The 22947-nt window shown below is 54.5% G+C and overlaps 1 protein-coding gene across 4 annotated transcripts in view; it reads right to left on the reverse strand.

Annotated features, from left to right (window-relative positions):
- HDAC4 (histone deacetylase 4) overlaps nt 1–22947 on the reverse strand; it is a 273029-nt gene that overhangs the window by 215121 nt on the left and 34961 nt on the right. The window contains exon 1 of one of the 4 annotated variants that reach the window (XM_025463636.3): nt 16806–16978. The exons of the other annotated variants lie outside the window; for them this stretch is intronic. Within the exon in view, the coding sequence (XP_025319421.1) occupies nt 16806–16812 (7 nt within the window). The 5' untranslated portion in view covers nt 16813–16978. Of the gene's footprint in view, nt 1–16805; nt 16979–22947 lie in introns of those variants that run through there. 4 annotated transcript variants of the gene reach the window in all.

Below are 22947 nucleotides of genomic sequence, written 5' to 3' on the forward strand. Positions count from 1 at the left end.
AGCATCGTCTGTTGGGATGGGGGGGCGGGGTTCAGGTGGAAGGGACAAAGGCAGCCCACTTCACAGAGTCGGGGCTGGAGGGCGGGCGCAGTCCCAGCCGGCGGGGCCTGCAGGCTTCCTGGTTTGGCGGCACGTGGGAGCGTGGCCGTGACCCCCACCCCAGCGAGCTCCGTGCACCTGGCTGCATCAGGGGCCACCCTGCGAGGGTTCCTGACCCCGCCCGGGCCCACGACATCGGGACCTGGTGGCGTGGAAAGCAGCGAGCTCTCCTGGAGGCTGACGCGTGCCATTAGACGCTATGGGTGGAAGGGGGGTGCATGGCTCCCAAATCCCTGTTCCCACTTGCGAGCTGAAATGTCATCGCTGGCAACACACACTGTCAGCTGTTTTCCTTAAAGTGACAGCCGAGCTTCATTTTTAAGAAATTATCTGGCAGGTGGCCAAGCCTGAACACCCACAGTTTACCCATCAGTTATCCTCCCAAGTACAGATGGTGTCCCACGGAAGAAGGGCCCGTTCGGCGGGCCACCCGGCCACCACACAGCTCTCCCGGGGGCGCCGCCACACCAGCCGGTGGCACAAGGGCCTGCCTCGTCACGCAGGGCACCAAACAGACCAGCACCTCCCGGGCAGAGGCCTACGTGCTCCCTAAAAGTGACGACTGTCCTGCCTCACCAAGAACATCCTAAGTGAAACCGCTCCCTCTGTGCCCACGCCGGGCAGTGACGAACCTCACGAGCAGGGGCCCCACGCCTGCCGGGGCACCAGCAGCTTTGCCCATGGCACGCCCACCCACCGGGAGAAATGTCAGCCACGTCTCATACTTTCATCAGTACAGCCTTGACCTCGCAGACCATGGGGGCCGTGGGGGCGCCGGGGCCTCGCAGCCACACCCCAGCACCAGGCATCAGGGGAAAAGCCCAGTGAAGCAGAACACACACTCTGAAAGGAAACACTAGGAGTCTCGGGATGAGGCTAAAAGCAGCTCACACTTGCTAAAGTAGAAGAATCTGCTTACGAGGAAATGGGGTTTTGCACCCACTACCACCCACGCGGGTACTGGGTCAAGAGCCAGCAGATCTCCTTTTTCACAGTTCTTCACTCAAGTCACTGCACACGGTCTGTGGCAGAGCCCAGCTCTGGGTCCTGCTGCAGGACGCGCCCCCCAGCCTCTCTGCCATCTGTGGGAAGAAGCCCCCACCGCCTCCAGGCCCCACGGGCCCAGCTCGCAGCCGCTCAGGACACATGCCCCTCTCCTGTCCACCTGCAGCCCGCCAGCCCCACCCCCAGCCCAACCCATCTGCCTCTCACCTGGAATCCTGGAGGCGGGCACCCAAGAGCCTGATCATGAACACTTAGGTGTCACTACCCTGGGCAAAATCCCTCAAAGCCATCCTCAAACCCAGAATCAACCACACTGCTGGACGGGTCATGCACTTCCCCAGTACACCCTCTGGGCCCCACCCTGCTCACTGGGACCAGCGTCACCTGAAACCACCCTGGATGTGCTAAGTTCTGAGGCAGGGGAGCACGAAGTGCCTACCAGGACCCCCTGAGCAAGTGACCTCCTTCCTCTAGGCCTCTGCTTTCTCATCTCTACATGGGGATGCCCGCGGGATCATAAACCTACTTCTAGGCTCTTGCAAGAATTAAATCTGCAAATACGTAGAAAGCACTTAGAAAAAGTGCCAGTTACATCATAGGCTCACCCAATGTTAGCCATTTTTACTATTATATAGTAATTTACTTGTCTACTGCGTGATGTCCCAGGAGCACCGAGGGACACTGGAGATCCCGGCGCTTAGAGCAGCCTGGCACAGGGGACAGGCTCAATCAGCGCCCCTCGACACCGTGAGTGAGGTGGGACAGCGGCACAGGGAAGCTCTGGGACGTTTGTGGAATTTCCGTCTGCCCTGCTGCACGGCCACTAGGCACCGGGCCAGTCTCCGAGCACGCAGGACGGCGGGGGCCGGGAGCTGTCGCCGCGGGCCTCGCCTCCCGTCCGCCGGTGAAGGCGCCCTGCAGACCGGCTGCCGCTGGGCTTCGGAGCGGCGTCCTCACAACCGGCCATGGCTGCACGGCTCCACCAGCTGAGGGCCAGCCTGGTGCCACGTGCCCCCCTGCGTGCGCCACCCCATCCCAGCAATGCTATTTCTAGGCCGTTTGCCTGAGAAAACGAGAATAAAAGCAAGCAGCCCCAAATTCAAAGACATAGATCTAAGAATGTCCCGCGGAAGTGTCATTTACTAGAGAATAAAACCCTGAAGTCCCACCAGAAGAGGACCTTTAGGGGCAGAAGGAGTACGCGGCGACCACGAGCACCCCTGGTTCTACGGGGCGCACGACAGGTGCAGACACACGTGTGCGCGCCGATGCCCAGAATCCGTGCGAGGCGGAACGTGTGAGTCTCCCCACAACACGTCCCTCAGCCGCCTGTGAGCCGCTGCGGACACGAGGGTGTTTTCTTTCCTTTCCCAAGTCTTTCACGACTGTGCGAATTTGAGACGACGACCTGAGCTTTTAAAACCAGGGAGAGGAAAGTATCTTCCTGTTGATTAAATAAACTGCTCTCAGGAACACAGTCAGTGAAGCTGGCCACCCTACGCGAGCCCGCTCCGTGAAGAGCCGCGTCCGGGGGCTGTGTCACCTCTGTGTCGGGTCCCCCCGCCCGCCCCGAGCCCGGACCGCAGCCACAGGCACGCCGCGTGGGGACGGCGGGCCCCACACCCACGGGCCTCTGCGGCCGAGAGGTGCCCGCCTCCCGCGCGGGCACAAGGATCACCAAGCTCTCGGTTTCTACAAAGCTACTGAAACGTTCAACTTCCGAGAAATAGTGCAGTTTTCAACATGAAATACAGGCTCCGTAGCTTCCCTGTCACGTAAGCTACAAGAAGCGCGTCTGGAGGAGGACACACACACCGCGCGGGCAGCTTCGAAGCCGTGACAAAGGCCACTGTGACTTCTGAAGTGCTAAGCATCAGCGTGGATGAAGGTGCGACACTGGCAGCTACGGGGAAGCACAGAAGAGCCGTAACACAACCACAGGCAACAGGGTATCTGAGCAAACACAAAGCCCTGGGCCGATCCTGGCGTGGACACCCTCCCGCCCCGGGCCACGCGAGGCCGAGAGACCCGGCCGGAGGCGTCCCGCCAGAAAAGCACCTCCCCACCACTCAGCGCTGCGGGCCCACACCCTGTGCTCCAGAGACAGAGAAGCTGCTAGCACAATAGCAGCCTGGGTCTTATTTAAGTACGAGAACAGCGATATTTAAATAAAATGAATAAATCCCGTAATAGTGAAGTTCCCTGTGCAGCCCACGGCCCTCGGGATTTGCCCTGGCAGGTGCTGGGCCCAACCCAGGTGTCTGTGACGTGCCAGCAGCGCTCCCCCAGGCAGTAGCTCACCTGTGACTGTACAGTGGCCACCGTGCCCTGGGTCCCCGGGAAGACCCCTACCCATCAGGGCCCGTGCAGGCAAGCGGAGAGAGTGGTCTGCAGAGGCCACCGCACGCGGGGCAATGGCCAACGGCCGGCATCACCAGGGAGCCTGCGCTGAACTCCCCTGCCTTCCGTAGCAAGCCATGGAGGCCCCCCTCAAATCTCCAGCCCTGCAGAGGTGGGCAACACCGGGAGGGGGTGGATACGGCGGCAGGGACCAGAGCTGGACGGGGAGGGGCTGTAAACGTGGGTGAAAGATCTGAGCGGACACGGGCCTGGGTGCAGCTCAGCATGCTTCCACGGAAAACAAAAAAGCCTCCAGAACTTTAAAAGCCAGCCAGGTCCTCCTCAACAGTGGAGCTGGGACCACCGGATCCACAGGCAAAGTGTGAAGTCGGACCTCCACTCCCTCACGCCGCAAGCAAATATTAACTCAGGGTACACTGATGAGCTAAATATAAGAACTAAAATCATAAAACGGGAGAAATTCGTGACCTTGGATTTGGCAAAACATGCGCAGATGTGATACCAAAACACACGAGCAACAGGAGAGAAACGGACAAAGGGGACCTCATCAAGACGGAAAATGTTGTGTTCAGGAAGAGGCATTGCAGAGTGAAAAGAGCCCCCAGAATGGGAGAAATATTTGCAAAGCAAATCTCCAGAGTACAAATATATCCCACAACTCAGCAACAAAATAACAATTGCAAAATGCACAAAAGACTTGAACAGACATTCCTTCAAAGAAGCTGTGCACACGCCCAACAGGCACATGAAAAGACACTCGATTCATCGGACATCAGGGAAAACGAAGGTCAAAACCACAATCAGATACACTCCGCGTCATCGGAAGGGCGGGCGAGCGTTAAAGAGAAAAAGCTAAAGCAGGTAGCGAGAAAACGAAGCCCTCCCGTGCCGCTGGGGGAGAATGTAGAATGGTGCAGTCGCCGTGGAAAACAACGGAGTGGTTTTCCCAAAGTTAAACCTAGAATGACCATCCTGCAATTCTATCCCAGATATACACCCCGAGATCTGAGAGCAGAGGCCCCACACCCACGCCGGCACGTCCATGTTCTCGGCGGCATGAGTCAAAAGAGCCAAAAAGTGCAAACCACCCACAGGTCCATCCCCGGGGGAATGGATAAGCAAAACGCGGTCCATCCACGCGGCGGAATATCATCCAGCCTTAAGAAGGAGAGGCATTCCGACGCGTGCCACATCGGGGACAAACCCTGACAACACTGTGCCAGATGAGCGAAGCCAGAGACGAAGCACACATCCTCTGACTCCACCTGCGAGAGCCCCTGGAAAAGACAAATTCACAGACACGGGATGGAAGCTGAGGTTTCTCGGGGCTGGGGCTGGGGGCGGGTAGGGACTCCGTGTTCAGCGGGCGCAGAGTTTCCATCTGGGAAGACAAGGAAGCTCGGGAGATGGACGGTGCTGGTGGCTGCACAACAGTGTGAATGTACTTAAATGCCACGGAACCGTCCACTTGAAGAATAGCTAAAATGGTCGGTTTTATGTTATTTATATCTCACGACAACAACAAAGAAGCATTGTGAGCAAAGAAGTTGGGCTATCTGTTGGTAAACAGACTACAGTGATACCCAAGCATCAAAAGAGAATAAGGGACCCTTTATTAAGGGATACAGAATAATCTTCAAGAAGTAACAAATGAAAAGCACAAAGGGTTGAGAAAAAGCAACAGATGACAGTGTTTTTTGAGACCTGGATGACTTACCCAGGAGCTCCTGGGCCTTTCCGTGGAGCAACCCTGCGAAGCAGCAGCTTGCTGGCTCTCCCTCCTGCAGGGCCACCACACAACCCCTGGGGGCCCGCCCTCCCAACGGCGACGTGGGGCAGGTGAGCGCTCCACACGCCGGCGCCGATCACAGAGAAGACACACCCCGGTCATGTTCCTGAAGAGAAGCGCAAGGCCAACCCCTAGACTCCACCTCACAGGCCCTGTGGGTTCGAGCGCAGATACAAAGGACAGGGGCGACCACATCACTCACCAAGGGTCCCTAGCGATCTGCACCTGTTTCTGGAAAACACCACACTCTGTAACGATTAACTAACCTAACGGCCTTCCCGAACAAATGTTTCAGAACCTGTGATGTGCAGAACCCCAAGGAAGCCACAGGAGCCTGCGCTCAGACGTGCAGGGCCAGCGCTAGCTCTGCCCTCCCCAGGCGCCCGTTTCTTCAAGCACATGGCTCAGCCTCACTGTCCCCGTCCGGAACAGCAGTAGCACGTGTCCCACTTACATGAGCTAATGGCATAAGTGAGGCACGCTTGGGCCTCATGAGCATCCTCTCCTTCCAGGGGCCCAGGGGATACAGCGGAGAAGAGGTGTGGCCCTGCCATCCTGCACACAGTAGAATATGCAGTGGGTTCAGGACACCTGCTCTCTGGTCTGCTCTCCCGGGCCCAGGTGCTCAGGGAGCAAGGCTCGGCCCTTGGCTGCTCAACCAGAATAGGGCAGGCTCTTCTCGATTTTACACAAAAGTCAATATTATCAACACCCCGGATCTGCTTATCATTTATGATTCTTCCTTAAAATTAGGGTCCTTACCACAGCTTCTGTGCACAGGCTAAACACAAGAAGAAACCAAAGATCCTGACATCAGACAGTCGGCTCAGCTCCCTGGCCGGACACGGACTTGGTCGACGGCCGCCGTTCTACGGGCCCTAGACACAACTCCCCGAAGTGTGCCCCCTGCCCTGCAGGAGACCCACCGGCCAAGTCCCACCCAGGTCCTGACCCGTCCTGCTTCTGCTAGCGAGCAGCCCCAGACAGCTGTGCACCGCCCAGTTAGGGCCTGGCCTGGCAGCGACCGCCCCAGGGCCCGATGGCCGTCATCTCCCCTCCTGGAGGTCAGTGCAGGTCCATCCCAGGCCCCGTCCACCACGCGCCCCTCAGCAGCAGCCCGCTGCGGCCTCCCGGGGCCGTCCTCTTGCATGCCCACTGGGAATGCGAGCCCCTTGAAGACACCCTGGAAGCCACGACGTTGGCCTCGTCACCTGCAGCAGGGCCCCGGCACCACGGCCAAGTGCCTAAACCGCCCGTGGGAAAACCCTTCTGCAGGGATGTCTGTTTCGGCCAGAGCACATAACTAGTAAACTGAGGCCAGTGGGGGCTGCAGTCGCTCGTTTCTGGCCTCTTCTATGAGCCTGGCAGAGCCGGGGAGGCTGCCTCAGCTGAACAGGCTCCCACAGAAACGGCCGGGGCCGCACGCTGCCCAGCAGCCCCCCGACGCTGTCCCGTGCCGCCCGAGCGCCCAGACAGCGGGGCCAGGCCGCACACCCCCCCGGGCTCCCAGAGGCTGAAATAACCTTCGGAAATAACCTTTCCAAAGGTGACAGAGACCCACTGCAAGAAGGCAAATATTCCCCACCAAGAACACACGGCTCAGCGACGCAGGTAACGGGAGGAAGCGACACAGCCGTGTGGGTAAATGAATGCCACCTGCGGGCGCCGTCCCCCGGGCCGCCGACAGGCCGTGCACCGGGCCGCCCCCTGCCTCGGACGCGGGGGCCCCTGCACCGGCGCTGGGCGCCTTGATCTCGGGCCGCCGGGCCTGCAGCTCGCCGGGCCAGCGTCAGGAGCCGCGGGCCGGCTCGCTGTTTATGTCTGCTGCAGCCGGCGGAGCGCTGGTGACGACTCACTGACGCAAGAGCTCCCGACCCGCATGCCAGGAATTAATCAGGGGAAGAGGAATTCTTTTTAAGAAACCACTTGGCGGCCACTGCCCTGCCTGAAAGGCTGAGTGTAAGCTGAGCTCTTCCTCCAGGCCCGGGCCGCCAGGGAGCAGCAGCACACCCACCCGGGACCCGGGCCACAGGGTCGGGCAGGCAGAGCAGGCCGGCAGGGAAATCCGGGGCCCCGGAACCCCAGGACCCCGGGACCCCAGGACTGGGGAGAGGAAGTCTTGCGGCAGGGCCTGCCCCCCACACCCTGAACCTCGCTGAACAGAAGGAGCGTGCACCTGCCCTCTCCGGGCCCAGGCCACACTGGAAGGCCTCATTCTCACGGTCAAAGTGGACCACTGCCAGCTGTGTGGACCCTGAGGAGGTTTTCCTACTGGAGGACTGGGCTCCTCCAGTCTCTCTCATCTGTTGCTAAAACCCCTCTCTTAAGAGTTTACAATCACTAATCACCAAAGAGCAAAAAGTTAAAACATACAGGTCTGAGCCCAGTCCCTCGGGTCGGTGCGGCAGGGCTGCCCCGGGGCCAGCTACGTACCCAAAGGGCAGAGGAGCTCCCGCCTGGTCCTGCACACCTTTCCACGCCCAGGGCTCCCCTGCCCACGCTGGCTGTCTGTGCCGCCTGTGGCCCCGGGGCAGCTGCTGCAGGTAGAGACCATCCCCAGGTGGTTATCAGCGGGGAAGGGGTGGCTGATGTGCATGAACAGCCCCACTCAACTCTGCTGTCAGAAACGATGTCACAGTCATTCTGAAATTTCAAAGTGGAAGGACACAGGTGTTTGTATCTGTCAAAAAGGGCATGAGTCTGACGATGCTGATGATGCTGAAACTTGCCAGACACTCTGGGACCGGTTCTAGGCTTTGGATGGGTCTGGACTCCTGTGATGATGCCAGCGGCTGACATCCTGGGCACAACCGGGCCCTGGGCGACACGCCTGCCTCGTGCAATCCCCACAACAACCTTCGTAGATGAAGCCTCCCGTGCCCTCGTCTTCCAGAGAAGGAAACCAAGCGCAGAGGGAGGGTCTCTGCTCACCTGCAGGGCAGGGGCTGGGGCCAGGCAGTGCTCTTGCAGAGGTGATATGTGGAGAGCACAGGGGAGAAACAGAGACAGGGCACTGTGAATGGCCCTGGGTGGCCCGACTGCAGGTTTTCCTGATCTCGCATCCCCACCTGTCACCCAGCATGCCTTCCATCTAGGAGGATGCGGGGGGGGGGGGGGGGTGGCGGAGGGGGGCAGTGGCAGCTACGGAACAGGAGCTCCTGCCATGCCAAGGTTCGCTGGAGTGTCACCCTCGCACTCAGAGAGAATGCGCACAGCTGTGGGTCTCCACGTCCGCAGTACTGCGGTCAGGGGGCACTGTCCCCACTGTGGCTAACGACCCACTGACTCCTAGCTACTCCAGAGAAGCTCCCATGTCATGATGTCATGAGGGCTGCCCCCGCCACCTGAACACTGACAATGGAGTGAGGGAGGTGGGACCGGCTCTGGCTGTGGCACCTCCCAGACCACAGGTGGGAGCTCAGCTCTAGGGGTTCCTGTTGCCTGGACGGAGACACCCCAAGCACGACAAGGGGGTCCACAGCCCATGCTCCAAAGGGCACCCTGAGTCCGGAGAGGAGACACTGTGGCTGATCACCTGCAGCAAGTGACAGCTGTGTGGCCTGCCTCGTTTCAAAGGCCTGAACGAGGACTATGGGTGAGCGCTGCCGGCTGCCTGGAAACAGGCCTCGGGGCCCAGCTCGAGCATCCGGAGCTGCAGAAGGCCACAGGGAGTGGTGCAGCCAAGCAGGAGCGCCTGAGTGCCACCCTCCGTGACCACCATCCCCTCCCCCGGCTCCAACATCTACTCTCCATCACCAAGGGGAAACAGACCGCCATTAACCCTGGGGAGTGGCGCGTGTTTACAAGTCAGCCAGCCTTCACACTGTGTTTGTTTTGTTATCTCTAAGGAGGACGCGGATTCCAGAAAACTATCTTACTGCAATGCTCAGATGGTCTTCTGGTCATAAGGCCTCACCTCCTGCAGGGGCGTGGGGGTGGGGGTGGGGAACTGGCCTCCTTAAAAGTAATCAATCTGTAATTCAATTTGTAAATAAAATTTTATTTATTTGTAAATCATTTAAATTAGCACTCATGAATAAAATGTACTTCTAAATGCAACAGACCAAACAAGGTATTTATAACCTAATCACATTATATGAAATGCATGAGTTACAAAACAGAAAAGGTAAATTTTAATGTGGAAAAAATCCCCCTCCAAAGCGTACACCCCCCACCCCATCAAAAATAAAATCTTTAAAAAAGAGGCGCTGTCTTACACTCCTACCCCCAAGGATAAAAATGTGCCGGCCTGTGGCTTACTTCCAAACGTTCTGGCCTTGGCTTCCACTTGAACGTGAGGATCACAGAATCTCAGAGGGGGAAGGAACGAAGATATCATTTAATACAGCCTGCTGGCTCAACCCATGGTGAAAACAAGGCCAAGAGAGACCAAGTGGCACCTTCGAGCTCTGCCCTGCCCAGAGGGAAACCCGATGCTGGCATAGTCGTGACATTAAAGGCACGAAGAGTAAAGTCCTACAGATTATTTCTCAACCCAAATCCAGAATGAATTCTTCATTTATATTGGGGGAAAAAAACAACTTGGTAAAACCGAGGTAGGGAGGAGCCAGGCAGGGCAGGCTGGCAGGAAGTACTCCACAAGTGCACCCTGCACTCAGATCTGGGAGATTTTACCATTTATAAGGTGTGACATAAATCACCTCATAAAATACCTAAATAAAAATGCTATAAGAGCAGCTCAAGGCTGCAGATAAATTTCAGTCACTTTAAAATATGCCCAGTAGTTATCTCACTGCAACATAAAGATCAATACAAGCCCGCATTCACCTGGAAACTTAAGTAAGAATGAACATGGATTAGGGCAGACAAACCACTGATCACAACACTGGGAGCGTGCTACCGACATGGACAGGTAAACCTCACCTCTGCCCTGGCACAGCAGACCAGCTGCTATCACACTAACCCTCGGCCGAGGCCTAAGAGGCCTGGCTGACATACAGGATGCAGGCAAGCACCACGGCGGCTTCAGTCAGAGAGATGCCGAGGCAGCGAGGACCAGAGGGGCCAAGATGTGAGAGGGAGAGAGTGATGGGAGGGCCAATGTGAGCCCACATCCCCCCAGAGGCGTGTGCGGACATACGAACAGACCACGGGGAAGGAGATGGGGTCAGAGCCTGCCAGGTGGAGGGGTTCCTGTGGACACCTGAGGTCACAGCTAGGGCGCTTGCACATCAAAGGAAGGAGCACCAGGCTGGCCCTCACCGGCACCGAAATCAGACATTTCATAAAAACTGTATTTGGTTATTCCAACAAGAAAGTGTAAAATTCTAAATCTGAACAGACTTAAAATAGCTTCAAAAGATTTAAAAGCAAGGGACAGAACAGGAGGAAGAATACTAACCTGTGATTACAGCAGGGGTTTAAGTACCACTCCCGGCACTAGCAGGAAAAGGAGGCCGCACACCAGTGGAGCTGGGGGCCGACCCCAGAAACAGGGAGCTTGACGCGGCCGACGCCACCGGGAGGACAAGTCTTACCTGGCGCACTCACTGCCCACGTATGTTAATGAGCACAAAATCAACCATATGGTGGCAAAGCAGAACTCAAGGAACTTTTGAAAACTGAAATTATATACAGGAAATCCAGCAACCAAAGTGAAATTAAACTAGAAATCAATAACAAAATTCGCAAACAGGTGAAATGAAGAAATATTTTCTGAAATAACCCCTGGGTCACAGAAGAAATCCAAAAGGAAATGAGATGTTATTCTAAGATGAATTACAATGAAAAATGACACACTTGTGCAATCAGACTAAAGCCATACATAGGTTAAAATTATAGCTTTAGGTCTAAGTAGTACAAATGAAGAATGTCTGAAAAAAAGAATTCAATGACCTAAATATTTCACTTCTTAAAAAAAAAAAAAAAAAAAAAAAAAAAAAGAGGCAAAGTAAATCCAAAGAATCAAAGGAAGCAATAGCAAGAGCAGAAATTGAGTTTTTTAATCCAATAGAGGTAATCAAGAAAACTAAACACGGCAGCTGAAAAATATTAGCATCCTAAGCAAATGCAGTGAAGAAAAAAAGAGAACAAGTAAACAATATAAAGAACGAAAAAGGAGATGTCCCCTCAAGTCCTACAAACGTTGCAAAGATGATGCAAAGGTATTTGAATAATTTTATATCAATACATTTGAAAGTTTAGATGGAATGAAAAAAATTCCAAGGAAAAACCAAACACATTAAAACTGACACAAGAGGGGTTGTGATCTCAGGGTCCTGGGATTGAGCCCCATGTCAAGCTCCCTGCTCAGTAGGGGGATCTGCTTAATATGCTCTTCTCTCTCTGCCCCTCCCCCAACCAACACACTCTTTCTCTCTCTCTCTCTAAAACAAATAAAAATCTTTTTTTAAAAAAAAACTGACACAAGAAAAAACAGAGTATCTGAATAGTCCTGCAACTGCTGAGGGTGCAACTTACAAAGAAAACAGGTTCCTGGTCAGAGAAACTATCAAATTCTTCCAAATATCTAAGAAAGAAGTAACATCAATCTTATATAAACTCTTCAAGACAATTTGACAGCGGTCAGCAAGCTATGGCCTGCAGGCAAATACAATCTGTGGCCTGATTTTGTACCATCTGCTAAGAAGGACTGGTTTTTACGTTATTAAATGGCTGTTTAAACAAAATTTAAAGAAGAAAAAAAATGCAACAGAAGCCGTATATATGGTCCACAAAGCCTAAAATATTTGCCACCTGACTCTTTAAAGGAAAACGCTGTCCACCCTGGGATTAGGCAAAGAGGAACAAGCTCCCCACGCTTTAAGTGGCAGCACTACCTGGATGTCAACACCTGACAAGGCTACCTCAAGAAAAAGAAAAATCACAGGTCAATCTATTTACAAATCTGGATGAAAGAAAGTACGCCAGATGTAAGCAAGACAAATCCAGTAGTACATAAGAAGAGTAATTACTAAAATCAAGTTGGATTTATTAAGACCTGTGAATCTTAGCATTCAAAAAATCAACAGAAAATTCATTACAAGAGTCAAAGAAAGGAGAAAAATTACGTGCTTAATAGATGCAAAAAAAAAAAAAAAAAGTCTAATATATTGCCCTAAATCAGATCAAAATGTCATTCTGTAGGCAAAAAAAGGTCAAATATCTGCAACGTAATATGGTCCAACCTGATATTTTAACACCTACTTCTGAGAAAAACTCAGCAATCCTGAGAACAGAAGAGAAATGCATTATATGAGAAAGCCCATTTACACAAACTTACAGCAAATTTCGTACAAAGTGAGGAAATGCTGAGAACTTGTCCCTTGATTTTTTAAGACAGACATGTGCACTATCACCAATTCCATTTAACATTTGCCTGAAGGCCCTAGACAATGCAATGACACGAAAGAAAGACAAAATGCTTAAAAATGAGCAAAGAATGAAACATTCAGTATCTATAGACAGTAGACCTAAAAAGCCCAAAAGAACCTTCAGATAACCCAGTTCAATACAAAGCAAAGCTTGCAAGTGGTCTACAGACAGGTGGCTTACAAAAATTTATTACATTTCTAAATACAAATCCACAAACAAAATTTGAAAAACAAAGCAGCATCAAAAAAAAAAACAAGTAGAAATAAATCTAACAAAAGAAACGAAAGACCTCTATGCTGGAAACTACAAAATGGGACCAAAGATATTAAAGAAGACCCAAATAAATGAAAAGATACACCAGCTTCAAGGACTAGAAGATTCAAAACAAACTGCTCTTAAGGCCAATCAATATTATCCCAAAGGAGATCCCAGCAGGTATTCTGCTGACATTGAAAAGCTGATTTTAGGTCATAAGGAAATGCAGAAGGTTCAGAAGAACCAAGACAAGCTTCCAACCGGTCAGAAGTTGGAAGAGCCACATGACCAGACACGAGGCCTAATTGCAAAGCTACGGTTAGTAAGACAATGCTGGCCAGCACACATATGGACAAACAGACCAACGGACCAGAACAAACTCCAGACACAGACCTGGGCGTATCCAGATACCTGACTGAGGACCAGGTGGTGCTGCGGGGAAGTGGAGAAAGGATGAATCTTTTAAATCAATCTTCTGGGCCAAATGAAAATCCAAATGGGAAAAGTAACCTTCAGTTTCTATCTCACGTCATGTTCTTTTTAAAAACCTATTCCAGGTGGACCATAAGTGTACTTGTGAGTGGTAAAACAAGGAAGCTTCTAGAAAATAATACAGAGGATCTCCATGACCTTCAAGTAGGCATAGAAAAAAAACATCAAAAAAATGCACTATGCTAAAATTAAGAACATCTGTTCATCAAAAAAAAAAAAATCATTAAGGGAGAAAATAGCAAAAAAATAAATAAATAACTAGCAAAGAACTCATTTCTCATTTATATAAATAACCCCTACAAACCAGTCAGAACAATAAAGACCACCCAATTTTTAAAATGAGCAAAAGACCCGACCAGGTGCTTCCCCGGAGAAGGCATCCAGCTGTCTGGTGCACACAGGAGCGGTGCTCACGGTGGCACAAAGAACGACAATAGCAAGCATCGTGGAGGGCGGGCCCCGGTGGGCCTGAGTGCAAGCACGTACGCACGCATCTTATCAAAAGAAATACACGTTTCTGGGGACCAGCAGCTGTACCCGAGAATGCTGCAGGAACATTCCAGAAGAGCCCCAAACTGGAAACCGCGCAGCACGCATCCCCAACGGAACGCACGCACTGTGGCACGTGCATACAAGGGAACATTACACACCCACAGAAATGAGCAAGCAGTTCTAAGCCCCAACCGCAGGACATGTCACAAACACACTGGTGAGTGAAAGAAGCCACACAGAGTAAACGCCTTATGACCGCGTTAACATAAAGTCTAAAAACAGGAAACACTAATCCAAGGTGTCAGGAGCTCAGCAGGCGACTCCCGGGGGGGCGGGGGACGCAGTGACCAAGAGGGGTACAGCAGGGCTTCCGGGGTGCTGGGTGGCAGTTACAAGTGTCCTCCTCGTGTGATGCCATCGAGGCAAGCACCCAGGTGGCCCAGGGCACCCCAGCAGGGAGCTCACTCGGGCCGGGCACCCCGGGGACAGCGCTGCTCACAGCAGCCACAGCTGCCAACAGCGACCCGCCAAGGGACCGACACTAGGTCCGCCGACAGCCGGGGAAGAAGAACAAGGCCACTGGTCCCGTGCTGATTTACAATCACCCCCGAAGGAAGGGTGCAGAGGCCCAGGCGCGTCCAGCACCAGCGGCCGCGGACAGGGGAGCGAGACAGGGGCTGCGCTCAGCCCGACTCCAAGGGGGACCCCCGGCGGCTCCGGACACGGCCACCCAGGCCCGCCGGCCCCGACCAGCAGCTCACTCAGGACTGCCCTCAGGGCCTCGGCCTCCCGGGGCCTCCCTCCGCCCCAGGAGACCGACGAGGGACGCACACGGCCCCCGGGCTCCTCTGGGCCGCGACACACCGCTCGTGGGTGACAGCCCGACAGTCGCAGGGCCAGGGCAGGGGTCCCACGGGCGCCTCTTGCTGCCGCTGCCGCCCCCTGGCGCTCGGGTGCGGCCCAGAGACCCCGCTCACGGGCACCCGTGCACCCACGTACCCGCGCACCCACGCCCCAGCGGGGCACGCGCTCCCACCCCGCCAGGCCTGGGCGTCCCGGCCCCACGGCGCCCGCCTCGGCGGCCAGAAGCCGCTCTGGGGACAGAAAACCCCACTGACGCCAGCTACCTCCCGCCTAACGGGAAGAAATCGGGGCGCGGGCGCGGGCGAGTAAACAAAGGGAGGCCCACGTCGGCAGGCCCGGGAGGGAGCCAAGGCTTCCACCTTAATTACACGTTGTGGGACACGTTGTGGGAAGAGCAGCCGTCAGATGGCCGCTGCCGGGCCTGCCGCTCCCTCCCCTCCTCTGAGCTCCCAACTGGTCTCCGGGAAGGAGGACGAGTCAAGGGCGACAGGGAGCCAGGAGCCAGGCTGCAGGCCCCGGCCCGGCTGCGCGCCAGCGAGCTTTCCAGGACCGGCGAGAGGCCCTGGGGCTCGTCCCCGCCTGGGCCCGGGCGCTCGGACAAGTGACCACGGAGAACCAGGAACACTGGCTTGGTTAGGTCACCGCTATTCCTGGGGGGGGGGGGATGACAAAGGGGAGGGAACCCCTCAGACCTTTAATCCCAGGGGTTGCTTCGAGAACAGAACCAGAAATGGGTCTGAGCAGAGGCCTGAGCGCAGGGACGGCCTTGGAGGAAGGTGAGGCTCGCCCCACGCACCGGCCGGCGCCAGGCTGCTCACAGAGAAGAGGCGATTCCAGAAACAGCAGAGATTTCCTTCTGCTCCCAGCTGGTCCACGCCACCGGCCGCATCTGTCCCCCCTCTGTCCCCAGCTCCGCCCCCAGGCAAGTTCATCTGCGACCCTCCAGGGCACCTCCCTTGCAGCCCAAAGCTGATGCATCCCCAGGCCTGCTGCGTCTCCTCCCCACCACCCTCACCTCCCTCTGCCGGGCCAGGCGGCCTCCTCCCATCACCCCCTCCCCTGACCCGAGCCTGACCTGGGCCCCCGCTTCACTTCGCTCACGAAGCTCCAGAAACCCTTGCTCTGTGATGCCTTTTCCGACCCGGGCCGAGCACACTGTGATTCCCGGGCCTGACCGTCAGCTCCCCAAACGCAAATGTCCGACAGCCCGGATTTTCTAATGCTGCTGAGTAACCGTCACACCCAAAGTCTATTCATGGTTGTCTTCTAAATCCAGAACTAGAAGCGGATATTCAAGATTCACCTACCACTATATAAAAATAGGAGCAAGTGAACTCCTATCCTTTCTCTTGGGCAGTTTTCTAAATCTGCGGGGGTTGCCATGGGATTTGTATGGACTTCCCAACTGACAGAGACCACTGTGTTCAAGGAGATTCTCAGCTCAGTGGATCCAGAAGATTCCATAAGCATCCAAGGCAAAAGTGAGACACAGTCATGGGGAACATTTCAAAACCCACAGCCAGAAGGTTCTGGAGCAGGATTCTTGGGCCACGCGAGGCATGGCCTGAGCCTCCCAGCTCATCCTCCCACATGGAGAGTCTGCCCAAGCTTGGTTTCAGCTTCTCTGCGACAGTTTTGTTTCCAACAAGAACAAGTGTGTAGCATCGACTTGAAAAATTTCCAAAAAACATTGTGAAGGCACAGGAAACCTGTATTTAACAAAAACTTGTGAAAACTATGTTTTTAGTTTACGTAAAACAAGAAAATACAGAACCTGGCTTTGTAGGAAACAATGGTAAAGATGTTATCTCGGTTAGCGATTTCAAGCCATGTCTCAAAATGAATATAGGAACTCATGCACTGAGCCACCTGCCTCCTCCTGTCCAGGTGAAGACTGGCTGCCCTCTTGGATCCAACTCCTCCAGGTAAGAATGAGGATGGCCACCCACCCAGGTGTGGCAGGCCAGGCCCAGGTTATCATGAACGTCCATCCCCTTTCTATTGTAAAAGGGCCTGGTTTGAACTAAATACACGACTGCCCTACTTGGAACCCTACACCCCAGTGCCGCAGTGCAGGCCTCTCGAGGGAGGACGAACGAGATCACCTACCTACCTGCCATATTGCCACCGTCTACGAAACCATGAAACCACAATGCAGGTGTTGGAGGCAAAAACCAAAGCCAGGTGCCCTTCTGAAGGGCCAGGGCCTGGTACGAGGCAACACGGCCCCACCATGAGCGAACAACCAGGCCAGGCCAACAAATCCCACAGACATTCCTCGGGCGTAGGTGGCATAGTTGGCACCAGCTGCCAGTGGACACAGAGCTGCCTCTGCCCGGTGCTCACCCTGCCCCTCCCCCTGCCCATCCCCCAGTGGACGCCCAAAGAGCTCAGAACTGGAAACTGTTGTGAAATGCTAAAATGATGTTCTTTCAGGCAATTTAAGCAAGACAAGAAAGACACAAATTGTTCTTTTCTTCTCATAGATGGTACTGATGTTTGAAACAATATCCTTCAGCCAAAGCAGACTCATCCCACAGCACCACACGCACGCGCACACACACACACACACACACGCACGCACACGGCCCAGAGTCCCCCAAAACCTACTAGGAAAGGATTACAAATGCCACCTCCTTACGAGCTACAATTAACGCTGCACCCACGCCAACCGGTCTACCGAATCCACACATAACAGGATCCATGTACAACCAGTAGATGTAAGAACACCCACAAACACAAACATCCTACCCTGTGGTCCTCAAGCATCACGTCTTGTGGCCCCTTGGAGAGTTCAAGGAAAGCCCGATCAAGAGCAAAGAAAGTCAGCGTCGCCATCCAGCCAGGGCTCCCAGGCTGCATGAGTGTGACCTCAACAGAGGCACTGGCCCCTGGGCGTGGATGTATCTGGATGGGGCACGAAGAGGCTGGCACCCTACCAGGGAACAAGCAAGAGCGGGAAGCCCCCCATCCCGGCCCAGCGTCGTCCTCTCTGACACGGCTGCGCTGGGACGGGCTCGGCGGCCGTCCAGGACACGCGGTCCCCCGGCTCCGGGCTGTGGCTGTCACCTGCCGGGCGCTGCCACTCCCTCACGTCCAGGACGCCCCCAGCCCTTCCAAGAGCCAGGGCCGTGCCGGCCACGGAGAGGCTGACGGGCGCGCGTGGACGCGGGCCCACCCACCTTTCCACACCCCTAAGAGGAACTGCGCTGCCCAAAACGCTCCCGAGGAGGGGAGGAAAGGAAGGCAGCAAATCAGAGAGACAGGCAAGGGCGGGCGGCCGGTGTGACTGTTCCCAATGAAAATGTTGGCTTCCCAGCTCTCCAGTTCCCCAGCGCCTCCTCAGACTTCCTAAAACCTCCTCTGTCTACTAGTGCCCGGGAAAGACATCGGTGAACACCGCCTTCCTCCCCTTCCCTGGTCCTGTCTTGAGACTAAACGGAGGCAGTGGGCGCCGTGGGAGCGCACGCGGGCCCCCGGGACGACGAGCGCCTGTGCCCTGGCACGGCCACGGGGCACTGCGGGTGTGCAGGCCGAGACGGCACCGGGCCACACAGCTCTCCGAGCACCGAAGAACGGCCAGCAGCTTTGCGTTCTGTACGTCAGCCCCCCGGGGGGACGCGGAGATGTGGCCTGAAGAATCGGCCCATCGGGCCCCGATTTGGATTAGATCAACATGAACGGACCGTGAGGAGCGTCAAGAGCCCTGCACATGCTGTTCTGAGCTGAAGGGAGGGTTCCACTACCTGCACCCGCCCTGGAACCTCGGTGAGCTGTCCGCGGGCCCCATGGAATTCTCTGGAACTCCAACAGCATTTCACAAATCCCACTGAACTGACCAGTCGATGAGAAACACGGTTATTAAGCCCAATTCCTACGAACGATTTCCTAAGAAAATTCATATACATTTTGAAAGGAATAAACTTTGGCCACAAATGCAAACAAACCACAACAGAATAATCTTCAGCTCTTAAAATGTAAGGTTTCCTCTTGGCTTTAGCCCTCAACAACCGGGTCTGAAGGAGGGGCCTTCTGGAAAACATGGCCCAGAGTTTAAAGTTTTTAAAAGTGGGGCAGCTGGGGGGCTCAGCGGTTGAGCATCTGCCTTCAGCTCAGGGATGAGGGCGTGACCCCGGGGTCCTGGGATCAAGTCACCCATCGGGCTCCCTGCAGGGAGCCTGCTTCTCCCTCTGCCTGTGTCTCCGCCTCTCTGTCTCCCATGAATGAGTACATGGAATCTTAAATAAAAAAATAAAAAAAAAAAATTAAGTGAACAAACTGCCACCAACCAAGAAGTTCGGGAGGAACGGCTCATCAAGGACAAGTAATCCTCCCCACAGAAGGTGGGCAGGGAGAGAAGGAGCTCCTTTGGGCCGTGGAAGGTAGTTTCGTGCAGAAAACACACTCCTCCGTTAGAGACCTCTCAACACTCAACATCAAGATGCTTAAACCAATCCTACATACTTCTTTACAAACGTTATTTGAAATGGAAGAATTAGATATAAGACGACTATGAATTTTATTTTAAAAACCCTATCACTTCTCAAGCAGCCTCGCCTACCCCCTACCCCCTCTCAGGAGGGAGCGGTATTGGTGCAAGTGAGGAAATGGTGGTAACGCGGCAGCACGTTGTTTCTCAGGGGAAAATCCCCAAAACTCTGAAGTTGCATTTCAGCATGGAATGTTGCAGCCCCAAGTCGGGATCCTGGCATTCAAGGGACAGCAGCAGGAACACAGGGCGGAGGAGGGGGTGATAAGGACCCAGGGTGACAGGGAGCCTGAAGTCCAACAGGACAAAGGTCACCCTCGAACCTCTGGATTTACGACCCTGAGAGATGACCGGAGCCGCGAACCCGTGGCTGTCCTCCTGGGGAGCACCCGCCCGGCTCCCCGCCCCCGACAGGCTCCCATCCGCCGGCGCCCTCAATCCGCGACCCCGAGAGGCAGAACTTATCTTTTCTGTTTGTGTTCTAGAAAGGGAATGAAGGGAGGGGCCGGTGCGAGCTAACATAAGGCTGCTCTTCATCACACACGGCTTATCGCTCCTTAAAGGGCAATATGCCCAACATCTTACTGATTAAGTGGCTAAGAGCAAACCAATTTAAAAACACAAAGCCAGATATGCTCCTCAAAGTGTGCCTGTTAGATGTAAATTTCTCTTAATTGTTATTTTCCTAGAAGTGACTACTTTTTATCATGGAATAAGCAAATAAAAGTCTCTTAAGTGGAAGTAAAATGAAAAGTTCCAGCCCAAATCTCCCAAATTAACCAGGTCCGCCAGTCACCCAGTCAGCCTTCCGGTCCCAGTCTCTGAGGACCGGCAAAGAGAAGCTCAGAAAAAGTCCAGAAATACACACGAGACACATCACAAGGGACACCAAAGCCAAGTTTAATTGTGGCAAAACCACACTCATTTAAACCAACAGAACACAAAGCGTGTGTCCCAGGAGAGGGCACACAACCCCTTCTCGGCACCCGCAGGGTCCCGGAACCAAGGTTATTAGGACCACGTCACCCCTCCTGCCCCAGAGCCCAGAGCCCACACTCATCTCCCTGCTCCCAGTCTCCTCTCTCCGCCGCACCAAGCTCTCCCCTCCAGGCCCCTCGGCCCAGCCCACCTGTGCCCGCCTGGGCAGGTGAGCTCGGGCCCTGCCTTCTGACCCGGCTCCCCTGTCCTGACCTCACCCATCCCTTCGGGGGGCTCCGTGCCCCAGCCCACCTCCTCTCACCACATGAACCGTACTACACGGCCTGGGAGCTCATGCACGTCAGTGGATCAACTCCTGACCGGGTCCAGGGCACCCACGTCTGCTGCACAGGGGCGCCCGTCCCCCAGGGGCAGACGACCAATTCCGGTTCCAGCTTGGCCTCCTGTTAGCTGCCTGACATGAAGTCAGCAGTAAATGCCGGTCTCCTCGTCTACAATACAGGAATCACAGGGTGCTAGCTCACCTCACAGGGGTACCGTGCAACTCAAACGGAACAGGTGCAAAGCACGACTCAAAACGACCACGCTGTTCCCTCCGGCATCCTAAAAGCATGACATGCCTTGACATGAGGCTCGCAAGGAACCCAACATGGATTTGTCACTACTGCTAAGTTTTAAACGTCTACAGTCCACCAGAGCCAGATCCGTGGCCCCGCGCAGCCGCATCTGGGGGTGGCCGCACACCTGCACACCTGTCCGCACCGGACCTGCCCCCGCCGCCGAGCGCTTCAATGACGCCCTTTCTGTTCCACTGCGCGCTGCGCTCAATGGCTCCTAATCATTCTCGCACTGGGTTTTCTATGTCAAATACATACCGCGAGTTCATTCTTAAATTTCAATATCATTAATCATCCAACATTCAACATCTCAGAACTCCGAAATTTGCATTTCTACAATGGCGGCTTTGAAAAAAAGGACATAAATGCAAATGTTCCACATACTGTATAAGAATTTTCAGAGAATTGCCAAAACAAACCATCAATGCTCCATTGACAGTGAATTTTCTGAGCTCTTCATAACGACTGAGTATTCGTGATTTTTAAAAGACAAAACACAATTTGAGGATTAAAAAAAAAAAAAGGGAAAAAAGTAGGTTGAAAAAGAAGTCGTTATGTCTCCATCATTTCCAGAACAAACCTTGACTGATTGAGATCCCGGATAATGATAGCATGGGGGACCGGGGATGGTGGCGGTTCAAGAGCTGCAAATGTTCTCATGCCGGGCGCTCCAGGAAGGCCCGGTGGGCACACGCTGCTGCCGGGACACACACCGGGGCCCTCGGAAAGCAGGCAAGTACAGGAGGCGCTAGGACCTCCCATCTGAACGCCAGCTGGAGCCACTGAGGCAACTCCTGCCCCCACCCCCTCATACCTGCATTCGGCCTGGCATTGGGAACCCGTCTACGACTCCCCCCACCCCGACCACATGTCCCGGGGGCCCGTCTTGCTGTCCCTGCCCAGGCCTCCACACCTCAGCCCTCGCCCCGATGCATCAGCCACTGGGGGCTCTCCCGCCTTCCCAGGTCCTGAAGGAGCTCTCCTCCCCGTCACTGGTGCTCCCATCCTCTGGCCCTGCCCCCTGCCCTGAGCTGCAGGGCTCCCACTGGCCCGCTGCACCTGCTGCCTACACAGGACCCTCCCGAAAGCCCACGCCAGGGCCTGCCCAGGCCCCCTGCGAGGCCACTCCCGGCTCCCACCACCCGCCTCGTGCGGCCTGGCCTTGCTGCTCCGGGTCCACGGCCCGTCTGTCACCAGCAGCTCCAGATCAGTGTCTTCCCTGCGTTAATTACGTGTCCTCAAAATTCATTTCCTCCCCTCAAAACTTTGTAATATTCCTGAGACATTCAATCATTGCAAAGCATGATATAAATGACATACAAATAAATGTTCCCTTCTGAGATAATTTCTATATTAAAGCATAACAACCTTGGCAGCCAAACTGGCTGAAACAAAGAGATTTAGGATCAAACAGAGGAAGAGCAGAGTGTGCAGATAAAGGAATCCCAGAGCCCCAGCTCAGACAGGCGGGAGGCACAGCCTCGTCCCGGGAGACTTTCAGGATTCGAACTCTACGACAGTTTGAAGAAATCAGACTATGTCGAAACTCACTGATCACTAAATTATTGTTAACACGGACTTTTTAGCTGCTTTTACGGGAACGGGGGATTTCACACTGAACCAAATACTAAGAAATCCAAGAGTGGTCCAAATTGAAACACTGATCTTAAATACCCAAGTCTTCCTCAAAATAGTTCTCCCGCTTTTTAACTAAATACTGTACACCCTCTCACAGAGATACAGGGAGAGATAGGACACTTGAGTTACTCCACTCCAGTCCGGCTCAACCGGTTTTCTAGCAAGAGCGTGGTTTGGAAGACCACACACAAGTCCTCGCAACTCCACGGCGGGCTCCCAGGGGTGGACCGGGAGCGAGGCCCCCACGCGAGTCCAGCCTCCATCGGTCTCGTACCAGGGACTCGCCTCCCACGCAGACGCCGCATGTCCCGGGGAGCCCATCCTGACCGGTCTCGGCACATCCCCCACGGGGAACGGTTGAGCGCGCCGAGTTAAGCAAGACACCTAATATCTCAGTACCTGCTCTCAAGCTCCTCACTATCAAAGAGGAGTTCCTGCAGGCCGGATTACCCAGGCCTTTCCGCAGGCTGCTCACATCATTAGGAATAGTTATTCAGAGCAATAAAAGCCCAACAGCTAACAGTTTTACGTCAGAGAACCAGGGCCTGGCTCTGGCAAAGTTCAGAAAGAAC

Source organism: Canis lupus, chromosome 25, assembly GCF_003254725.2.
Source record: "Canis lupus dingo isolate Sandy chromosome 25, ASM325472v2, whole genome shotgun sequence".
Lineage (NCBI taxonomy): Eukaryota > Metazoa > Chordata > Mammalia > Carnivora > Canidae > Canis > Canis lupus.